Source organism: Electrophorus electricus, chromosome 19 (assembly GCF_041902795.1).
Source record: "Electrophorus electricus isolate QZ-2024a chromosome 19, ASM4190279v1, whole genome shotgun sequence".
Taxonomy (NCBI): Eukaryota; Metazoa; Chordata; class Actinopteri; order Gymnotiformes; family Gymnotidae; genus Electrophorus; species Electrophorus electricus.
The window spans coordinates 14,524,170-14,544,702 of record NC_137515.1 but is presented as its reverse complement, the minus strand read 5'-3'; the positions used below and the strand labels follow the sequence as shown (position 1 = coordinate 14,544,702).

General features: G+C 46.9%; 1 protein-coding gene across 33 annotated transcripts in view; it reads right to left on the bottom strand.

Annotated features, from left to right (window-relative positions):
* dlg2 (discs, large homolog 2 (Drosophila)) overlaps window positions 1-20,522 on the bottom strand; it is a 156,668-nt gene extending 136,146 nt beyond the window's left edge. For 26 of the 33 annotated variants that reach the window (XR_014118643.1, XM_035535274.2, XM_081702359.1 and 23 more), the window contains exons 1-4: window positions 18,802-20,464; window positions 18,066-18,197; window positions 4,416-4,576; window positions 1,163-1,231 (exon numbers count right to left, since the gene is read on the bottom strand). Coding sequence is in view for 31 of the 33 variants with exons in the window: in XM_035535274.2 (XP_035391167.1) it covers window positions 1,163-1,231; window positions 4,416-4,576; window positions 18,066-18,197; window positions 18,802-18,820 (381 nt within the window). In the remaining 2 variants the exon portion in view is untranslated. Of the gene's footprint in view, window positions 1-57; window positions 1,100-1,162; window positions 1,232-4,415; window positions 4,577-8,122; window positions 8,280-18,065; window positions 18,198-18,801 lie in introns of those variants that run through there. The other 7 variants (XM_081702355.1, XM_035535275.2, XM_081702367.1 and 4 more) reach the window with 7 other exon arrangements.
* Between the last annotated feature and the right edge of the window lie 11 nt (window positions 20,523-20,533).

The window sequence follows — 20,533 nt, the reverse complement described above, 5'->3', positions numbered from 1 at the left end:
GGCAGCACTGCTGTATACTTCAGTAAACAAACAAAAAAGACGTGTCACATCTTTCACCCAGTGAGGCTGCATGTAGCGTGGCTTTGTCTCAGAACTCCAGAGCGAGCGGCAGACGCCACACGGCTATGACAGCAGCTGCCGGTTGGACTGCGTAATCGCCGCGGTAACACTCGCCACGCCCACACCTGCAGGACAGGTGGAAAACAAGTGGCAGTGGGAATGGAGCTCCTCTAATCGCAGAGCTGCTCTAATCTGCGCTTGGCACTCTTGCCAGCCCTGCTGGAGAGAACATGCTGATTGGTGGCCTGTAATTAACCCCCGTCTGTGCGGGAGCGCGTGCGCGTGGGCGTGTTTGAGAAAGAGAGAGAGACAGAAAGAGAATGAGTGAGTGAGTGAGTGAGTGAGTGAGTGAGAAAGACAGAAAGAGAGTCAGGGAGAACAAAAAGAGGAAAAAAACGAGGGAGACAGAGAAGGAGGTACAGAAATGAAAGGATTTTGGGCTGATGAAGGAAAAGAATGTCATGAGCTCCCAAGACTGAACCAGCAAGCTACACTCCAGATGTACTTACAGGTACAGGATGTCTGGTTTACTGAGTTCTGGGGCTGCCATCCTCATGGGACCAGAGCCAGCTCTCTGACTGCTATTAGCATGAAGCCTGAGTGTGTGTGTGCGTGCGTGCGTGTATGTGTGTGTGTGCACGCATCTACATGTCTGTGTAACAGAGAAAGATTAGGTCACAATCTGGTGTATTTCATCAGCACAAAGAGAAAAGGAGAAAGGGGGGAGCAGCATCTGGGCAAGCTGTGTGTGTGAGAGAGTGTGAGTGTGTGTGTGTGTGTGTGTGTGTGCGTGCGCGCGCGCGCATGTACACGCGCGCAAGGTCTTCCCCTCCATAAACACTGACAATCTGCTGCTTTCAGCCCTCCACAGGGACGTGTGAAGCATTCCACATATCCACCCGCAATCAGCCGCATACGTGGCGCGCATATATTAGATCGCTAATGCAGTAATCCTTACCCTGAGCATTAGTGCTGTTGCCCGTGTGTGTGTGTGTGTGTGTGTGTGTGTGTGTGTGTGTGTGTGAGAGACAAAGAGATAAAGAGTGTTCACATTTGTATTGTGCTTTATTTATCTTGATAATAGCTGGGTCATAACGCTCACCTCTGCAGCAGCGTTGCTGTCGGCTGCTAGTTCCTCTACACTCAGCTCCATGTGTCCCTTTTCCATCACCTACACACACACACACACACACACACACACACACACACACACACACACACACACACATGCACGTGCGCGCAAATCTTAACAAAAATGTTCTTATCCTCTGCAGTGAGCAGATGTAATTCTTGCACTAGTTTTAGAGTCAAATATTTGAAGCAGTTATTTAAAAGTCTTTGAGACATTTGTCTTACAGATGTTTAGAAAGGAGCATGAGTGTGATGCTCTTTCTACACATCTACAGAGGTCTGAGCATCTGAGCGACGACCGTCACTGATAATCACCGTGCATAATGTATAAAACAGTGTACGTATGGGCTAGAAATCAGAGCCTTATTTTTCTAGTGAGGCCAGGGACTTCACACTGATTCTCATTTAAACACACACACACACACACACACACACACACACACACACACACACACGGAGCAGATCCCCCATTTCCACTGGTCTTGGCGTCAGGAAAGAGGAGAAAGGAGAGGGAAGGTCCGTTCCCGACCCGTGAGACACGTACCCACCCGCCTCGCAGGTGACCCCAAACCAGGCCACCCCGACCCGTGAGACACGTACCCACCCGCCTCGCAGGTGACCCCAAACCAGGCCACCCCGACCCGTGAGACACGTACCCACCCGCCTCGCAGGTGACCCCAAACCAGGCCACCCCGACCCGTGAGACACGTACCCACCCGCCTCGCAGGTGACCCCAAACCAGGCCACCCCGACCCGTGAGACACGTACCCACCCGCCTCGCAGGTGACCCCAAACCAGGCCACCCCGACCCGTGAGACACGTACCCACCCGCCTCGCAGGTGACCCCAAACCAGGCCACCCCGACCCGTGAGACACGTACCCACCCGCCTCGCAGGTGACCCCAAACCAGGCCACCCCGACCCGTGAGACACGTACCCACCCGCCTCGCAGGTGACCCCAAACCAGGCCACCCCGACCCGTGAGACACGTACCCACCCGCCTCGCAGGTGACCCCAAACCAGGCCACCCCGACCCGTGAGACACGTACCCACCCGCCTCGCAGGTGACCCCAAACCAGGCCACCCCGACCCGTGAGACACGTACCCACCCGCCTCGCAGGTGACCCCAAACCAGGCCTCCAGACACCACAGGCCTTGACCCCGCCTCTGCTTAACTAAAGCCACGGCCCCTTCAGCTGTGGGGATGGTTTTAGCCAGCGTGCGTAGCCAGGTTAACGCCGCTCTGCCATGCTCCCTGAGACACTGACCTCCATCAGAAGCTCCCAGAGACTGACCTCCAACAGAACACCGTCATTATATCCACGTGACGGAGGCAAGAACAGAAAGATAGAGGCACCTTCAGCTTGTAAGCAAAGTGTGGCTTTTTTCTTCTTTCGTCTGACGCTCAAATGCCACAGAGTTTTGCGGTGGATTGAGCAGCATGGTGCATTAAACAAGGCCACCACTGCGTTCACCAGGGTGAATGATTCTAAGGTGTCTATGAAATACTTTGCTGGGGCTACTGTGCTCTTTAGTTAAAATCTTTCCAGTGGACAAATTTGAGGAAATAATTCGTAGATGATCATTCATAGCGGACTGCCCGCTGAATGAGAGGAAGGGGTGTTTGAAGTGTGCGCTCACACAGAGCTAGCCCCCCCTAGTGGAAGCAAAAGAACACAAATCATTCATCACAGGATGAACGTCCTTAGGTGTTTTACAGCATTAGTTCTGATTCATGTCTAAAGAGCGCATTAGTTTTGTTCGAGGTCTAGGTGCATTCTGTGCCTGGAAACCCCCCTCTACTGCTCAGACATTTCCATTAATGAAGTAAATGAAATATCTATATAATTAAAGAAACCTTTTAAATAACTGAAGTTACTTAGAAATATCTAGTTAATTAATAAAACCTAAATACTAATTAAGATATTTAGGACAAATTATTTGGAGCAGAAATACACATGACCCACATAAAAGTGGGTCTGATTTAATATTCCCACAATGATTCCTAACAATCAAAAATTCTCTTTCTACTCTGACTCCAAAATAGACACTGTCCCGCGAGGTACCATTAATCATGAGAGCACCTGTTACTTAATCACACACTTAATCACACACAGTGTGTGTGTGTTTGTGTGTGTGTGTGTGTGTGTGTGTGTGTGTGTGTGTGTGTGTGTGTGTGTGTGTGTGTCCACAGAAACGCAGGGGGCATCAGAGCCGAGAGGCTGCTGGGAGTGCAGTGAGAGAATGCACTGTGCTCTGTAGTGTCAAGATTACAGATGGTGCTATTTGTATTCCTCACAAAGTGACCGCTGCCTCTGTTCGCCTTAATTAGTATGATGCCTGCCAGCTCTCTTACCATACATCACTGCAGAGGACAGACATACAGACACAGAGGCACATACACACACTCATACCCACGCCCACACACACACACGTGCCTATGCACTGTGTCAGGAAAAGCTCACTGAATAATGTTACCTTGAGATCGGTAGTTTTATCGTTACCTGACCGCAAGGCTTTATGAGCAATCATAAAGGAAATGAAAGGAGAAGTGGGAGGAGCAAAGGTGGGTGGAGCAGAGGTGGGTGGAGCAGAGGTGGGAGGAGCAGAGGTGGGAGGAGCAGAGGTGGGTGGAGCAGAGGTGGGTGGAGCAGAGGTGGGTGGAGCAGAGGTGGGAGGAGCAGAGGTGGGTGGAGCAGAGGTGGGCTGCAGGGGAGAGGAGCTGCAGTGGCAGACTGTCTAAACCCAAAACTCCCAACTGACAAAACTGGACAGTAGAGCAACCTCCCTCTCAACCCGCCTGCTTAAAACAAGCTACAGGTCTCGAGAAAACGAACACGTGTGAGAGAATAAAACTGCTCTTACGCAGCTTTTTCACTGCATAATGCATGGTTCTATTCTTCACTTTAGCTTACTTAACATGGAGTTCACAGTGCCACAGTGCTCTGCTGAGCAGGTCAGTCCATACAACACCCCCCTCCCAACTAAAATCTGTCAAATCTCTCCTCAGCACTGTAGAGATGTAACCACTACTGCAACCACCCAGCCGTATGACCACTGGTTAAAAGCAATCTCAGCTGGGGAAGCTCAATATAAAGATCCTCTGTGCAACCTTACAAAGATTAGCACGTGTGTGTGTGTGTGTGTGTGTGTGTGTGTGTGTGTGTGTGTGTATGCACGCGCACGTGAGCGGGTGCGTCTCTTCGTCCTGAATCAGCTCCTCACCCTCGGCTGGCCACAGGCTGGGTGCAGGTCTGCGCTTGGGGGTGCAGGCTGGGCCGCTCCAGGGTTCTCACAGAGCTCCGTCATGTGGGACACCTCCTCCAGTTTCTGCTCACAGCTCTTCTGAGCGTTCAGCAGGGTCACCTCGTAAAACTCCTGGATGTCTGGGAAAAGAGGGAAAGAAAGAAAAAAGGGGGGGGGGGACAGCAAAAAAAAAAAAAGACAGCAAGAGAGGAAGAAAAAGAAAGATGGGGAGAGAGAGAGAGAGAGCGAGAGAGTGAGAGAGAGAGAGCGAGAGAGAGAGAGCGAGAGAGATGCTGGTACTTCTTGCTCCAGTTTTTATGTTGCACACTGCTGTAACTGGACTTTCAGATTAAAAACCCAAAATAATCGCCTCATTGGCAACACACAAAATTAAATTCAGGCAATTTGTTAAACTGAGTTGGTGATGAGTTAAAAGGAAAAAAAACCCCCAAAAACCCCCACAATCTGCTCGAACACAGAGAGCGAGAGGGAAGCACAGAAGCCTGGAGGCTGGAGATTTCGCCACAGCAGAGCAGCAGATTAATTTGAGCGCTTCTGTCAGAAGCGTGATTCGATATGTATATCTAGCAAGCACAGCCCAGCACTTTCCAGTACAGCAACAGTCGGGGAATACAGGGAAGCACCCGACACTCCGTCACACTCCTGCCCAGGCCGCACTCCACATTCCAGCCGCTCTGCCGTCCGGCCGGCCGTCAGGCCGCTCTGACGGAGGCAACGGGTATGTCAAAGGGGAAAAAAAACAAACCAACTTCTGAATCTCGTCCATGACCACCGACAGCAACAGCAGGATGGTGGTCGAGGACCTGGAGTCAGAAGACCCTGTAATAGCTCAGGTGCAGACAGAGATGGGGCAGACCAAGAGGTTGTCAGCAGCAAGGACCCCAGTCATCCTCGTCCCGCCCCCAGCATCTGACCGCTGCAAACAGCAGCGCTACCACAACTTCAGACTCTTAGACAATGGCGAGCTGGAACGGAAACCTGACAGGTCAGACAGGGCTCTGCCAGAGAGCCTGGGGAAGTATCCCTGACAGCTGCACATCCTTAATGTTTGAGGGATGCTACACTTGACAGGTGTGTCTGCTGCACGATGGTGAGGGGATGTACGGGGAACGGTGGCAGTTATCAGCTATTCAGGAGGGCTTTTTTTTGGGATCTCAGCAATTATCATTTTAAAAGTTTTGACAAATCCAATATAAAAAAGGACAGGAATTTTATGAAACGGAAACCAAAAACTATTTGTAGCCTTTACAGTGGAGATAAATATACTCGTCTAGCTCAAAACAGTCTGTGGAATCCTGAGCTCTACCTCATCTCCCCTCTTTGAAAGCAGAAGCTGATGTCCAGACATGTCTGTAGTAGGTCCACATTACTGGTGATGCTGAAATCACGCGCAGTGCGAGGTAAGTTAGTGCGAGATCTTCTGTTGTAACGTGGCTAAATCTAACTGCCTCATGACAAGCAGAGTAGGAACCCTTGGCTTCTTTGAGAACGGCTACGCACGTTTCCTCATTGACGGTGTCTCCGGGGGCACTTTATCCTGTGATCCGTATAGTTGTCCAACCGTATAGTTGTCCTCCATCACTGTCTGAAGTCTAAAACTCAAGAAGCAGACACTTCAAAGCCCATCAGAGTGAAATCACTTAACTGTTGCCATGTGGTGTGTGAGAGGCACAACACAGGATGTGGACAGAAGTGACATGTGTTTGGTCATTCTTCAGGCCAAATGACAGCACGAATTTGCAGGTCTGAACTTGTCATCTAGCTGTTTACACTTGGCATTTTGAACGGGTTTCAACTGTCCAAGTGTGATCAGTTTTCATACATAATCTCACTGAAGGAAGTGCCACGTATATTTACTGCGTCACTCTTCTGCTGCATTGGTTTTCAGACAGAAATGCCCCACGAATCCAGCATGGGCTGTTACAAACCGATCTGCTTAACTGCACGCAAAGCGATTTCCAGAGCGTCTCACCACTATTTTCCGGCTGGGGCAGTGATGGGGCCGATATGGGCACTACACCGTTGCTGTCGAGGCTGCATCAAAAAGCATTAGCGTTCACTCGACAGGCGTGCCGCGGCCCGATTTGGCCTGACCAGTGGTTCGAGTAATCGGCTTACGGTGCGTCTCTGAGGCACATGGTACCTCATTCACACTCACAGGTGGCCACTTCTGACCCGATCCAACAGGGCGCGTCAAAGCCAGAAGACGCTGGTTCCCACGGGGGGACGGCCTTGCATGTTCGACTGCTACAGTGACTTGGGAATTCATGGCTTCAGGAGTGAAGAAGACAGATTCCTTGATGTGAGGTGACTTCACATGCATGGGTTCTGTTGCTTCTTTTGTTCCCAGCTTTGTGATTTACTGTTTGATGTAAGCTTGCTTCTTATTTACAGGCTCGGTGAAGGAAACTGTATTCTATATTCTGAATGTCATCTCTGTTGGTGGTATCTTTAAAATGTTTTTGAATTTGTTATACTATTTTTATAGCTATAGTGATTTTTAAAGTTATAGACCAGTTTATTTTTAAAGTTATAGACAAACTGCCACCTTAAATTTTTCAATAAAATAGCTGCATGACCTTGAAAGCTTGGTCAAGGTCACTATACAGCATGCACTGTAAAAGCGGGCGGCAAACTACTAAGCTAGCAAAACAAGGCTGACACTTTTTACGTTACTTTTCATGAGTGGAACTGATAAGGGTTTAAATGAGGCTATGAGTGCTCGGTTTGCAATCCCATCACGCCTTGTCCCAGCCGCTCAGCCCAGTCACACCGTGAGAGCGGCTGTACTGAGCGCGCAGGCCCGGGTCCGCCGTTCAATAGGACAGCAGGTGAGTGCGCGGACCATCTGGAAGGCCGGGCCATACAAAAGCACAGCTGAGGTACACCAGTGGTGGGTAACAGTGTTAGAAGCTTTCATGCACCTCTGTAGAAACGTGTCTCGCAGAAGCAGAACAAGCAGCAGCCTTTGCTTGCTGGCGTCAAACGAGCTCGGGTGGAGCTCAGCGGGTGTAGGAACATGTTCCGGCTTCTACGAGACGGGGCCGAGAGCCAAACGGAACGATGAGGCATCCATTGATCTAGGCAGATGGATACCTGCTGCTGAAAATGCGTGAGGGTTTTGTTTGTTCTTCTTCGAAGCTTCTTGGCGGTGGAGCAGGACAAAGCAGTTATTATTCGCATCTCAGCAGTTTAAGGATCAGAGCCAGAGATGCCAGCCAGAGGCAGAGTGTTCATTTGTATTTAAATACAGCTTAATGACATCCATCCGGTGGCTTTGGCCTGCAACTGGATGGCTGGTCCAAACCCTCATGGTGTGTTGCCCATTTCAGCAGTGAAAAAGCAACCAACACTCGCCACCCAAGAAAACTTTAGCATACGAAATGAATAAAACTATATAAAAATGATCACCGCTTACTAGGGATGAACACACGCGCCTACCAGAAGAGACGAGCACAAAGTGTAACTACTAAAAGACAATTTATGCAAATCCCCACTGTCAGAGATACGTGGGTGACACAGAAAAAGCACAAATCCAACTGTTCTGAACGAGTCCAAACAGACTGGAGTGTTAGCATGACTCTGTGGCGTGCTGGAATCTGCTTCCAACACTCCTCCATCTCAGACAAAGTTAAAAAGGTAGAAATAATTTCCACTGAACTTACAGTGCAGGAAAACTCCTCTGGTCTCCATGGACAAGATGAGTGGACTGTGCTCGCTGAAGCCGTGCAATGGTCCGTGTGTGTGTGTGTGTGTGTGTGCGCGCGCGTGCCAGTCGCCTCAGCCAGCAGCATGTGAGCAGCCTGCTTAATCCTCTCAGAGGCCTCCTGTTCCCTATAATTCAGACAATGACCTTATATCCCACATAGGCAACCCCCTCTACACCCACCCACATGCACACACACACAGATGTTTAGTTTCAATGCTCCATCTGCTGAAGCACTTCATATGGTTAGAACGCTAAACTAATCTTTATTCATCTCTCTCCCCACTCCCTGCAAAACATGCCCATAAAATAGAACTGCTCTTCATCAAAACACCATTCATCTCTCTCTCCCCCTCTCCCTCTCTCTCTCTCTCCCTCCCTCTCTCTCTCATATAGCTGTATCAGTACCAATCCTTTAGGACACATCCCTCCCTCTCCCCACCAGCCCAAGTGCTGTGTATATGTGCGTGTGGGGGTACAGCCCGTAATTCCCCGAGCCTGACACCATCACAACACCGATCCGCCCAGCCACCATCACAGCCAGCACAGAAGCGGGAGACGCAGGAGCTCAGCAGAGACAATGAGGCTCCATATGGAAAAGAAGAAGAAGAAAAAAAAAGTGAATCTGCATGAAATCAGCAGGCTGCAGCCGCACAACAATGGCAGCCCCAGGGCTGCGCTCCTGTGCTCAGCTTGCCGGAACATTCTGAACCAGGACAACATAGAGCAATCTCTCCAGCACTCTGGTTATATACAGGAAAAACAAAAAACAAAAACAAAGAAATTTGTATCAGACCAGGACATTACGGAAGTGTACAGCTGCTCCTGCTTCACCCCAGCCAAACACGTTTAGAGTCTCCGTTTAGAGGCTAAAGAGTGAAACTGCTGTGGGGCAGTGTGTGCTTGGCCCAGACTGCCTGCTAATCCCCCACACTGGCAGAGCCGGGGTCGGCACCATGAGAGGATTACGCTCCCATCAGAGCTGGGGTGGCAGAATACAACCGGAAGAGCGAGTCGAACAAGTTGCCCCACCGTGAAAGGCCATCGGCAGAGGGTACGCTCCGATCAGGGTTGCGCACCAATCAAGGATGCACATACAAGCGCACGCAGGTGGAGGATTTTTGGCAGAACGGAAGACTAATGGTACCGAATGCTGATGCCAAGGAGCGGGTGCAGCTGCGTCTACACCCCCTCCGTGAGACGTGAAGTGGTCTGGTCTATGACAAACACAGCATTGAGGCCTTCCGGGGGGGGGGGGGGGGTGCCTTTCCCTACTGCTGCATTGTGTTCAGCTCAGTAGTATGCATAATGGATTTGGACTGCTCTCTTGAACGGTGCTTTTACCCATGCTGTGAGAGTTGCGTGCGCGTGTGCGTGCACGCATGTAACGAACTGTTGCTTCTAGTTCTCAGCATGCTCTAGCAACTGAAATGCATCAGGTGGGATCAGGAATCCGATGTCTAGGTTTTTTCCCCTCAGAGCAGATGTGTCTGAGAGGGCATCAAGCAATAGCTGCCGTCAACAACCCTTCTGAGGAGCGGACACTCGTTAGTCCCAGTTTGCTTGCTGATATCTTTAAATGTTACTGGCATGAGTTCTTGCCTGCCTCTTCATTTGCTGTAAGGATTCTTGCGTGTATACCAGGTAGTAATCAACTGGCTCTTCTCGTTTCTAATGGCCTTAGTCTTTTAGAGGATTAGAGGAATTGCAATTTTTAAGCTTTTAAGTCAACTGTCTTTGGAAGAAGGCAAAATCACAACTTCCGAATTCAAAAATAGAGCCCTGTTCAAAAATGGGTGTGGTGCAGAACTGAAATGAAAGAAAATGCTTGAAGTAGGCTGAAGAATCAGGAACATACAGTGTCTTAATCCATCTTAAAATGGGAATACTGGACGATTGACACGACAATTATGCAGTCGCAGTTGACAGTCGCATATCGTGAAAGATTTCTTTGATCGCGAGGTAAAATTTGAAAGTGTTCATAATGTTCATACTGCGGGATGGCCATTTTAGTACATCAGCCTAAGATTGTCAGACATTTTGCTCAAAAATCTCGCAATATGGCCGCTACTGTAACAACAAAAACAACCAAGTATGTGGGACTCAAAAGAACATTTTGTGGAACTGTGGCAGCAGAGAGAATCCTACTATGACGACTCCTTTTGGCAAAAACAAGTCACATATGAATGACCAGAAAATGCCAGAAAATCTTTATTGCATACTTCATATTGTATTGCATACTGTAACTCTTCAGAAAAAGTCAGATCACACCGTCTGTCACGGCACTTGGTCAAGATTTCGGCTGCTGAGTCTTGTACAGGGCGACAAATGTATAAGGCCCTGCTAACACTGCAGGCAAAACAGATTTGGGTCTCAAATGAGATCTTTTGCAAGTAACGGGGAAGACAGGCGTCTCAAGTGATCAGATTGGACCTGCGTGTCCGCACATCGCCAACTTATCTGCATGCGTTGCTGTAGTAACGACGTAGGCGTCAGTAACTACACAGCCATGCTGATGACGTGCTTTTCAAATGTGGATGCGGGAAGGACGGAAGTCCATCATAATCTCGCCCGCCGAATGATCACTCTGTCAAATCACAGATCTGAAACCATAGCAACGGAGGAGACCGTTCTCTTCTACAGCAGTTAAAATTCCATAGCGCTTGAAATTCTATAGCACTTACTAGCTCTCTCTTGCTGAATTCCAGCACTTCTGTTACTCTGGATACACGATCGTCATTTGTCATGTTGTGAGTGATGCAAAAGAAAATCAGATTTGGGCTGGCAGTCTAAGACCACTAAATCTGCACAGGGTAAAGCTGGATTTTGTCCCTACTGCTCATATCTTAGAGGAAAGAGAAGCTTATCTAACAATGTCAAAATGTCATTCTCGTAGATCATTGACACTTTAAAGTATTTCATAGGATGAGAAAACATTATTAAACGTGTTAAAATACTCAATATGATGAGAAATTATCATTATTAATGAAATGACTTTCATCTAACCCTAAAACCACCACAGAAAGCCAAAAATGAATCCATCCTTTAGCAAACGAGGGTGCAGCAGGCCGGGAAGAGTTCATCAAGTTAGAGCGTCTGCCATCTGGAGCCCCACAATGCTGAGCTGAACTGGGCTAAAATACGCAGGCCTGCACAACGAGCTTGTGGGGGTTTAACTGGAGCAGGAATCACTAGCGCATCTGCATGTTGGAGCCCCCACTTTTAACAGCTTCCGCCATGCACCCTTGGGGTCAGCAGAATGGAGATGCTCTTTTCAGCAGGCATTCATCCCCTCATACTACACACCAGCAAAGCATCCGGGCCAAGCACTCAGCGTGGTTAAAAAACACACACACACACACACACACACACACACACACACACACACACACACAGAGAGAGAGAGAGAAATAGAATTTTACCCGCTGCGTTTCCAAGGCAACTGCAACGTGGTGCAGGAGAGATTTACATTCAAATCGACGCATCAGTGTGAGTGTGATCTTACTTTCTCACACTTCCCCTCCCTCTCTCCCTCTCTCTCTCCCCATCCCTCATAGATGCAGAACTTCCGCACTTTCCCCTGATCTCAATGGGTGGGTGGGTGGAGTGGGCTTGTGCCACTCAGATCCTCTCGAGGGAGAGATTATTGCAGCAATCCCTTGCTGCCCACCAGAACACACACACACACACACACATGTACATTCAATGACGAGCAACCTCCAACTCTAATACATTCATAAAACCACCCCATCCTTGTTAGCATACATCCTTGTTCTTGAGCAATGGCCCTAAACCCAGCCGCTGCCAATATGTTATTGAGTGAGGGCCCCAAACCCAGCCACTTCTAATTATGGGTGTAAAAGTACACAGAAATCATGATTTGTTTCACCCCACAGTTTGGACATCACAATTCAGTACAAGTTTAGTACATCAGGAGAAAGAACAACAACCCCCCCCAATACATCAAGCTAGGTGTCGTTTCATTTATTCTGACTAGATGGCACTCTAGGGGTTTCTGCTGTACTCGACCCACAAGGCAAGTCCACACAACCCATTCAGCAACGGGACTCTCCTTCCGTGGGAGCTGGGAGTGCCTGTGAACACCCCTGACATCATTGAGCGCCAGCATCAAAAAAAAGACATAACGACGAAGATGGATCGTGGTCCACTAATTAGATGACCTGAGTCAGCCGCCAGCTGTTCGCCTGTCTGAGCCATGTGTTGAGACATGGAAGAGACCGGGATAGCTGCAGCGATGCGCTCGTTTATTTTCTTTAAACTGGATGTCAGCGCTTCGGCTCTCCCTGACACTGGTCCCCTGTCAGCTGAACACCTGCGTTACCATGGAGACTAGCAGATACCGAACCTCTGCAGTGAATTCTGTTAAGCCTCAGTTGCAGGAGCTTGCGCGGAGCCCTCGCTACCGCTATAATAGTTCAGCGCGGGGGACACAGGGAACCACAAAACAGAAGCATGGGAGAACATGGGAGCACTGTTCCAAGCATCATCCATTAACCAGTGTTAACTGGGGAAACTGATAGGGTGAACAGGCTGCAGAAACAGCCGGCTCCAAACCACCAGAATAGGCACATAAATAGGTCTCTACAATCTTGGGCTGACAAAAAAAAACAAAAAACAAACAAACAAACAAACAAAAAGTTCTCATGACTGTCGCTCTTCGACAGAACACCAGAGTGCCCTCTGCTGGTGCACCAAAGACTCTGCAGCGCCCTGTGCTTTATGCCAGGAAAACTGCAATGTAAACTAATGCAACGCTAAAAATAATTTGTTAGCTCAAACATTGCCATCTGCCAGCCTAACATATTGTGGTCTCTGTTTAAGTGGTTTCAGTGTTTTCAGATGCTACTGATGAAGTTAAATGATTATTACACTTCAGCTCACTTAAGTGAGAGACTGAAATGCTCCCGTGTTTGTGAGATTTTAACCTGGTGATCAGTTCTCGCTAAAAACACTTTGCCCTAAAATCTTTACAAATCAGTGAACCGAATTGTAAACATGCCCACTCATTTGTAAATACACACATATGTTTGTAAACATGCACACATGCTGGGAGCCCACTGCCTGCACACGCACTACTGCGCCGATATTATCATCAGTTCATTTACTGCTTCGTGTTGAAGTTTAGGAACACCGTGAGCACAGTGTCATCTTCTGAGCACCACAAACAGGCTGGAGGTCTTAAGAAAGCTGGGTCTGTTTTGCAACTCCCATAGTGCAGAACCTTCAGAGCACAAATGTAAAGGCTTGTGAGCCTTCGTGTGCCTGCAAAGGCTTTTTTTTTTTTTTTAAATACCACAAGATGGCAACATTTTCCTTTTTGAATGCAACATCAAGCAACAGCTGTATTTATTCATGGCAAAGCCAGTACAGCTCAGCGTTTTGTACGTGCGAGGATCTAGAGCCCATAGCTTTGTAAGGGAAAATTCACATCGCATTCTCATCTGCAAGTCAGCAGTCGTCTCTTAAAGGAGAAAAAACCTCCAGGCATTCTGACACATGCGACAGTGGCACAGTGTGGTTAGAAATACTGCTCCTCTCCCCATGTCATAATGGTAACTCATTTTACAAAGTGGTGCAGAAATGGTTAGGAATTATACCACTAAACTAGAAGTGTAGTTGTAGTAGTGTACTGTGATTGCCCACAAACCACTGTGTTAGGCAATCTAAACTACTATAGACATGCTCTTGAGTATCTAGAAAAAGAGAAACAGTTTGTGGTTAAGGACCGGCGATGATCCGGTAGCAGCCCGCAGTCATGGCTAAAGCTCCACGTAGGTGACGCTACACTGGAACATTTGTTCGACTGACTCCATTAACATCTGAGAGAAATGAACTCTGATACCATTTCATCGCTGACCTCCAACCAGGGGCCATATTTTGATGCCCAGCTCACATCAGCCACGGCTGACCCAAGATCAGAACCTGAATGGCCAGACTGCGCCTCCTCATAAAAACCATCATCAGTGGCATCGTTGGGTGGCTACGGATCCACACCAACTCCCAAAAGGTCACAGCACACCACTGAGCTGTTCACGAACACAGCCAAGCCCCCACGGAGCAAAACCTCCCCACCCCAGAAATTCAACAAGGCAGGTGTGGGGACAGGGGCGCTAGAGCAGAGGTGGGAAGAGAGAGCCCTGAGGAGGTGGAGGTGGGGATGCCTGGGATAATGTCTGTTAAACAGGAGATTAAACAAAGCCACAGGAAAGCCTGATCATTCCAGGACAGGAAAGAGATGTGAGACATTTACCTGACACTTTTATCCAAAGCAACATACAATTATGACTGAGTACAACTTGAGCAATTGAGGGTTAAGGACCTTGCTCAGGGGCCCAACAGTGGCAACTTAGCAGTGGTGGGGCTTGAACCAGCAACCTTCCGATTACAAGTCAAGAACCTTAACCACTAAGCTACTGCATGCACGCACACACGCACACACACACGCACACACGCACACACACACACACACACACACACACACACACACACACACACACACACACACACACACAAAAAACAACATTCATTCACTCCCTGACCACACACACACACACACAGAGAAAACAACATTCATTCACTCCCTGACCCCATGACGGTTACACACCCAGCCAAAGCGACAAGGCGGTACTGATGGCTGCGCCGCATGGCCATATGTTACAATGCATCACAGCAATCTTACTTGGACAATGGCCAGATTTACTCATGTTCTACAACTCTCTCTCTGCGACTGTCCGCGACAGCTGTCCCAGGAGAGGAATGATTTAATTACAATATAGCAGCAGGGAATAAAACCCCTCCTCAAGGGACCGATCTCTCGGTGAAACGTGAGCGTAGAGCCGTGTCCACACGATTAAACAGGGCAGCGTCCAACCTAGTTCCTCCGACAGTGACAAATGGCGGCCATTAAAAATCTCTATGGAGCAAATTGGCAGAGTGAGGTTGGCCTGCCGATTAGGTCCCGGTGGCTCTGTATCACAGTGATGCACATGAATGAGCCCAATAATGGATACTTAGCAAATGAGCCTTCAAAAGCACACCAGCTCTGAAGGCAGACAGGAGGGCAGCGACTTCTTTATGGATCATGCAAAATAGTAATGTAAATGTAATACAAACAAACTAATTAAAACAGACATCATGCAATTTGACCTTAGGGTCATGGGTTCATCTCAAACCTGATGCGATGGAATACCGAGACCAAACAACAAATAGTGCATCCATGTCTGTTTGTTCTTAAAATCTTATCATTTGGCATCTAGCCCAAAATTGCAATTTCAGTATACAGCAACAATTCAGACGATCTCTATACAGGCCAGGCTAGACTCTTAAACAAATGACAATCTCAAAAAAGATTTTTCACATGTCTGAACTTTGTGAATGCTGTTTATAAACACTGTAAGCGTTATGTCAGCAAACACTGTGAGCATTATGTCTGTGAGCATTATGTCTGAAGGTTCAAAGAGCCTCATATTAAAAAGTGAAGAATACGAGGTCTAAGAGCCATGGTACAGTGCCTGGCTTCCCCTTTTAAACTAATAAACAAGTAACGGTGAAGCAAGTAAAATTTACAATAGTGAGGAACTCATCACTCGAAACAGCATGTTTTAAAGCCCGTTTTCGAGAATCTAAGCTCAGAAAGCATACAAATGACAATATCACTTAAAGAGGTTTGACACCCCTCCGCCCTTCCTGTTGATCAAGACGTTATGCAATAAAATAATGTTTGGTCAATAATAAAGATGCAGAGAACCTTCCGATAGATCAATTATTTTTAAAAAATGGGTATAAAACATACTGAAATTAAACATCAAAGGACTTTGTGAAAATCAATAAAACTCTGGATACATGGAGTTGGATTTGTTTCTGTCAATAGACCACAGCCCACCCCACCCACCCTCATCCTCTGCAACACCATCTATCAAGGAACTATAAAAAAGCAGATATTGCCCAACTCAGCTGAGGTATCACTCACTGTACTCAAGCTTAGCAATACCAAAAGTGAACCATAACCCCAGTTTCCCAAATGGGCGATACTTTTAGCCAGTGCTAATTCCATGTTATGATACTTCAACATACCAGACTGAAATAGCCTGCTTCAAATGTTATTCCCACTGAAAAAAATAAAAACAAACAAAAAACAAAACAGTTGCGCTTTTGGGCTACAGCATTCTTCAAATTCGCCATGTTGGAAAAGGGACAGTAACTGGAGATCTCAGATGGGAGAAGGTGCAGATGGGATAGCTTAACCACAGCTTGAAAAAATGTTAATTAAGTGCATGTACGTGTATGGCATTGTTTAACATCCTCTGTGCATGTGTCACTGAATGAGCTATGTGTGTGTGTGTGTGTGTGTGTGTGTGTGTGTGTGTGTGTGGTGACCAGTTTCAGTGGCTAAGAGGCAGGTCCACTTTAGCTGTACTGGGGCTTTATCAGTGTACACTCTGAGCAGATTACACTGCCTCTAATGCGTCGTAAAATAATATTTCAGGAAGCACTACTGACCCGTTACTGTTTAATGCAACTTCATTGACAATCAATAAGTAGGGGCTCGTGCTCAGACAGATATTCACTCTTCTTAACACGGTTTCCAAGACACAGTGCTCCAGGAGTCATGCTTAAGCAGAAACAACCATGTGTAATGAGTCACACTTAAGATGTATAACCTGAATGAGACACAAACAGAACAGTAATAAACATCAAATATTCAGACAGATGACTGCACATTAGTCAGTGCATCAATGTGGAGTGCAATATGTTTGCGTTCCCATATCTAAATCACATCTGCTGTAACATTATGTGCCATTAAAAGAGCATGTATGCCAAGTGCAATAGTAGAAGCATAATCTCCTAGTAAAAGCTCACTGCTGAGCTCTCTCCTGCATTAAGAGCTTTATATCTTGCACTTTAACATACAAGCAATTCCATTTTTCCCTTAATTTCTTTTTTTTTTTTTTTTTTTAAAGCATTTGGCCGCCCTCACACACACACACACACACACACACACACACACACACACACACATACACACATACACACATACACACACCAGAATAAGCACTGGGACTGAGTCATATTCAATTAGTAACTCCACATGAGTCTGACAGCACAGGCGAGCAGTGTGTCTCAGAAATGACCATAAAGCACTGGCGCTCCACTGTGGCCATACTCCAGACCCCATTCCTTACATCTACATCAATGCAAAGATATACGACCTAAGCATCTTAGATTATTAAGATGTTCAATGAAGATAGTGTCAGTACGAAATTAAATAAACTATTAAGACATCATTTATTTTAAATATTTGAAAAATTTTAAAAACTGCACATTTTCATGAAAACTAGATTTTTATTATGCCTTGCCGCAAATGTGTACAAAGGGTCAGACGACCTGGAATAAGTGCGCATATAAAGCAGTTCAAAACTTAAAAAGCCTCAAGAATAAGTGATGAGCCTCGGCAATCTTATTTTTTTTAAACCTGGAGAGCGCGTGTGCAGAAGAGCTGATGGGGTGCAGGCACACAAGGCCAGGGGGCTCTGCGACGCATCTCCTGCTACATCAGCAGAGTTAAAAATAACTTACATTTCTGAAGATAAGCTCCTACCTGCAGAATGAGTCTACTGCTTCAGATTGGACTAACCATGCCCAGAGCAAGCGTGACAACCGCTAACTACACAGGCTGCCTAGAGACAGAGCCTGGGTGCACCGAGGACCCCACAAGCTCCGGCAAACGTCAGGCAATCGCTGTAGCAGGAACTGCTGGTTGGACACCACCTGCCACGGGGAGCTTTGAGCTCTGTGGCATGTGGGCAGCGCCAGCACACGTCCCCGACCCAGTTTGTCTGCGTGCACGTGCGCTCCCGTGCAGAATTCGTGGGAGGACTCACCGATGAGGGCCTGGAAGAGACTGCTTCTGAAGATGCCCACCACTCGCTGGATGGCAGCTTTGAGGTGTTGCTCCTCTGGCTTCCTCAGCGTGGAACAGTAGTCCTGCAGCAGGTCCAGAGCCCGGGCCGTATCTGCCGACACAGCCGCAACACGCAGGCGCCGTCGGGTTAGGATTTCCATACCGTGTAGCAGCCTGACTATATTTCTAGTCATTTCACTTCAAGCAGTTCTGACAGTACAAATTCAGTTCTCTCCGCTCCAAACCTGACAGGCGATCATCATTTCTAACATTTAAAGGGATATCAGAGAAAAACGATGGACCTTTGCTTTCCCTTGAATAACGACGTCCTGTTATGGGACATGCAGCTGATTACCCAACCAAAAATTGACCAAGTTGTTAAAACAATAACAAGTGAGAGATCATCTGAGGACAGAGCAATGCAGTCCATACTAATGTCTATATCTACGGATTCCAAAGCACGTCTACACGATACCGTCATCATTTTATGTACCCCATTGCTGCAAATGTGCAGCACGGATTCAACAGGAGTCCAGTAATGACTGAAATGAGTGAATGCTATCACACAATCCAAGCCACAAAAGAAATATTTTTTAAAACCTTCAGCCTTTATGCTACAAATGTCATGTAATGATAACGTGATGTTTATTAAGCACTGCCAAAACCATGCACAAAAGTAAAACACAAATGCTGTAACGTGGGGCGGTTTTCCTCACCTTTTTTTCTTAAAGGCATACTTGCTTTTTAAATCTGCGTGACGCTGCCACTCGTTAAGTGACCAGCACGTTTCCACTTCATTTGTTTGAGGGCTTTGGAGTTCTTGGGCGAGTTGTAAACTGTAAAGTAGTGAGCAATTGGCCAGATTTGTAGCTGTAGCTGTGCATGCACTTTAAACAGCATTTAGCTCTCGAGTGCCAGCTTGCAGATTTGAAATCCAATAGGCCAAGTCAGTTGTCGTCATAACACCAGTCGGAACATCTCGTAAAAGAGAATTTGAGACTATATCAGCAGCCGATGACTGTGGCAAAATCAGATTTGAGCAGAATAAATTCATAATCCTGTGTGCTCAGCGATCCACGTGTCATTCAATCCGTAGAAATAAAACATCTTAAAGAAAACATCCTGTCTTGTTTCCACCTCATATCTGAACACATTGGAGCTGGTGAAGACATTGCACTGGCTATATTAGCTATGGTTCCAGCTCATAAACTCATGGTGGGTGTGGTATAGGCGTTGGGGTCTCTGCTCATAAACTCATGGCGGAAGTGGTCCAGGTGCTTTGTCCTTCATCTTCAAGCCTTCACCAAGTACAGTAGGATGCGCTGACATGTACTGTATCCTGCAACTGCAAAGCGATGTTTTTTTTAAAGATAGAATTTTATTGTATCCTTGGTCGCAAATACACTTTGATGTAATTAGAGGCTTTTTAAAATGAACACCTATCGCAGTTCGAACAAACATTAAAGACGAATGGATATGGGGTTAAAGCCATCCTTTGACCTTAACTGGTACTTCGATGAAGCGCATGAATTCACTCCTCTTTCAGCATGGGTAGATCTAAACAGCTACATATCTAAAACAGTACTGCAGTCGTCTACGGATCAGGTGATTTTCACCACTACACGGCGAATCCTCCCAACTTTTTAAGCTATTTTGTCATTTCCGATATTCTTACGCGTTGAAGTCAGACCATTTCAAAGACGAATCTCAATGGTACATTTTTGAAAATGGAATTTACTCTTGATATAGTAGGATTTCACATTTTCAAATGATACAAACTTATCTGTTCGCCCGATGAATGCAAGTGCAAAAAGTGTGCAGTGTGTAATTAGGGCTTACGTTATGGTGAGCTAGCGACAGTGGTGCGGTATCAAGTGGATCAAGAACTAGATTTTACCAACGTAGCCGGATAACACAGCGGTTTATAAGAGAACTTGTAGTGGACTTCACTTACAGCCTCTATGGCAATGGGTATTCAAACTGACTCATCACTCTAGCTAGCTCATTTCGACTATGTAAAGCATCATTTGCAATGCAAAAAAAAAAAAAAGACAAATACTGATTTGCAAAGTTAAATGCTGTAGCTAGCTGTGGCACTACTCAGTTTATGCAGACTTAAATGTGAAGAACATTCTCAGATGGTTGAGTTACGAAGCCACCTGGCTAGCCAGGAGATCGGCTAATTTCACAGAGCAAACGGCAGCTTGTCGGAAAAACACCTGCAAGTTTAAGCTAGCTAGCATACAGAAAACGCATGGCCCTCTTTACTTTCAATATCTCTCCATTTCACGTCATTCGAAATAGTTACAACAGACGGTTTTCTCAAAATGCTCACTGACATAAAGGCAATTTACTTTACATCTGTCCCGCCACACGGTCGTCTTTCTTTGGTTTCAGGGCATCTGTGTCAAGCTGTTGTGGCGCTGGACTCAGCGCGGAGAGTGCAGC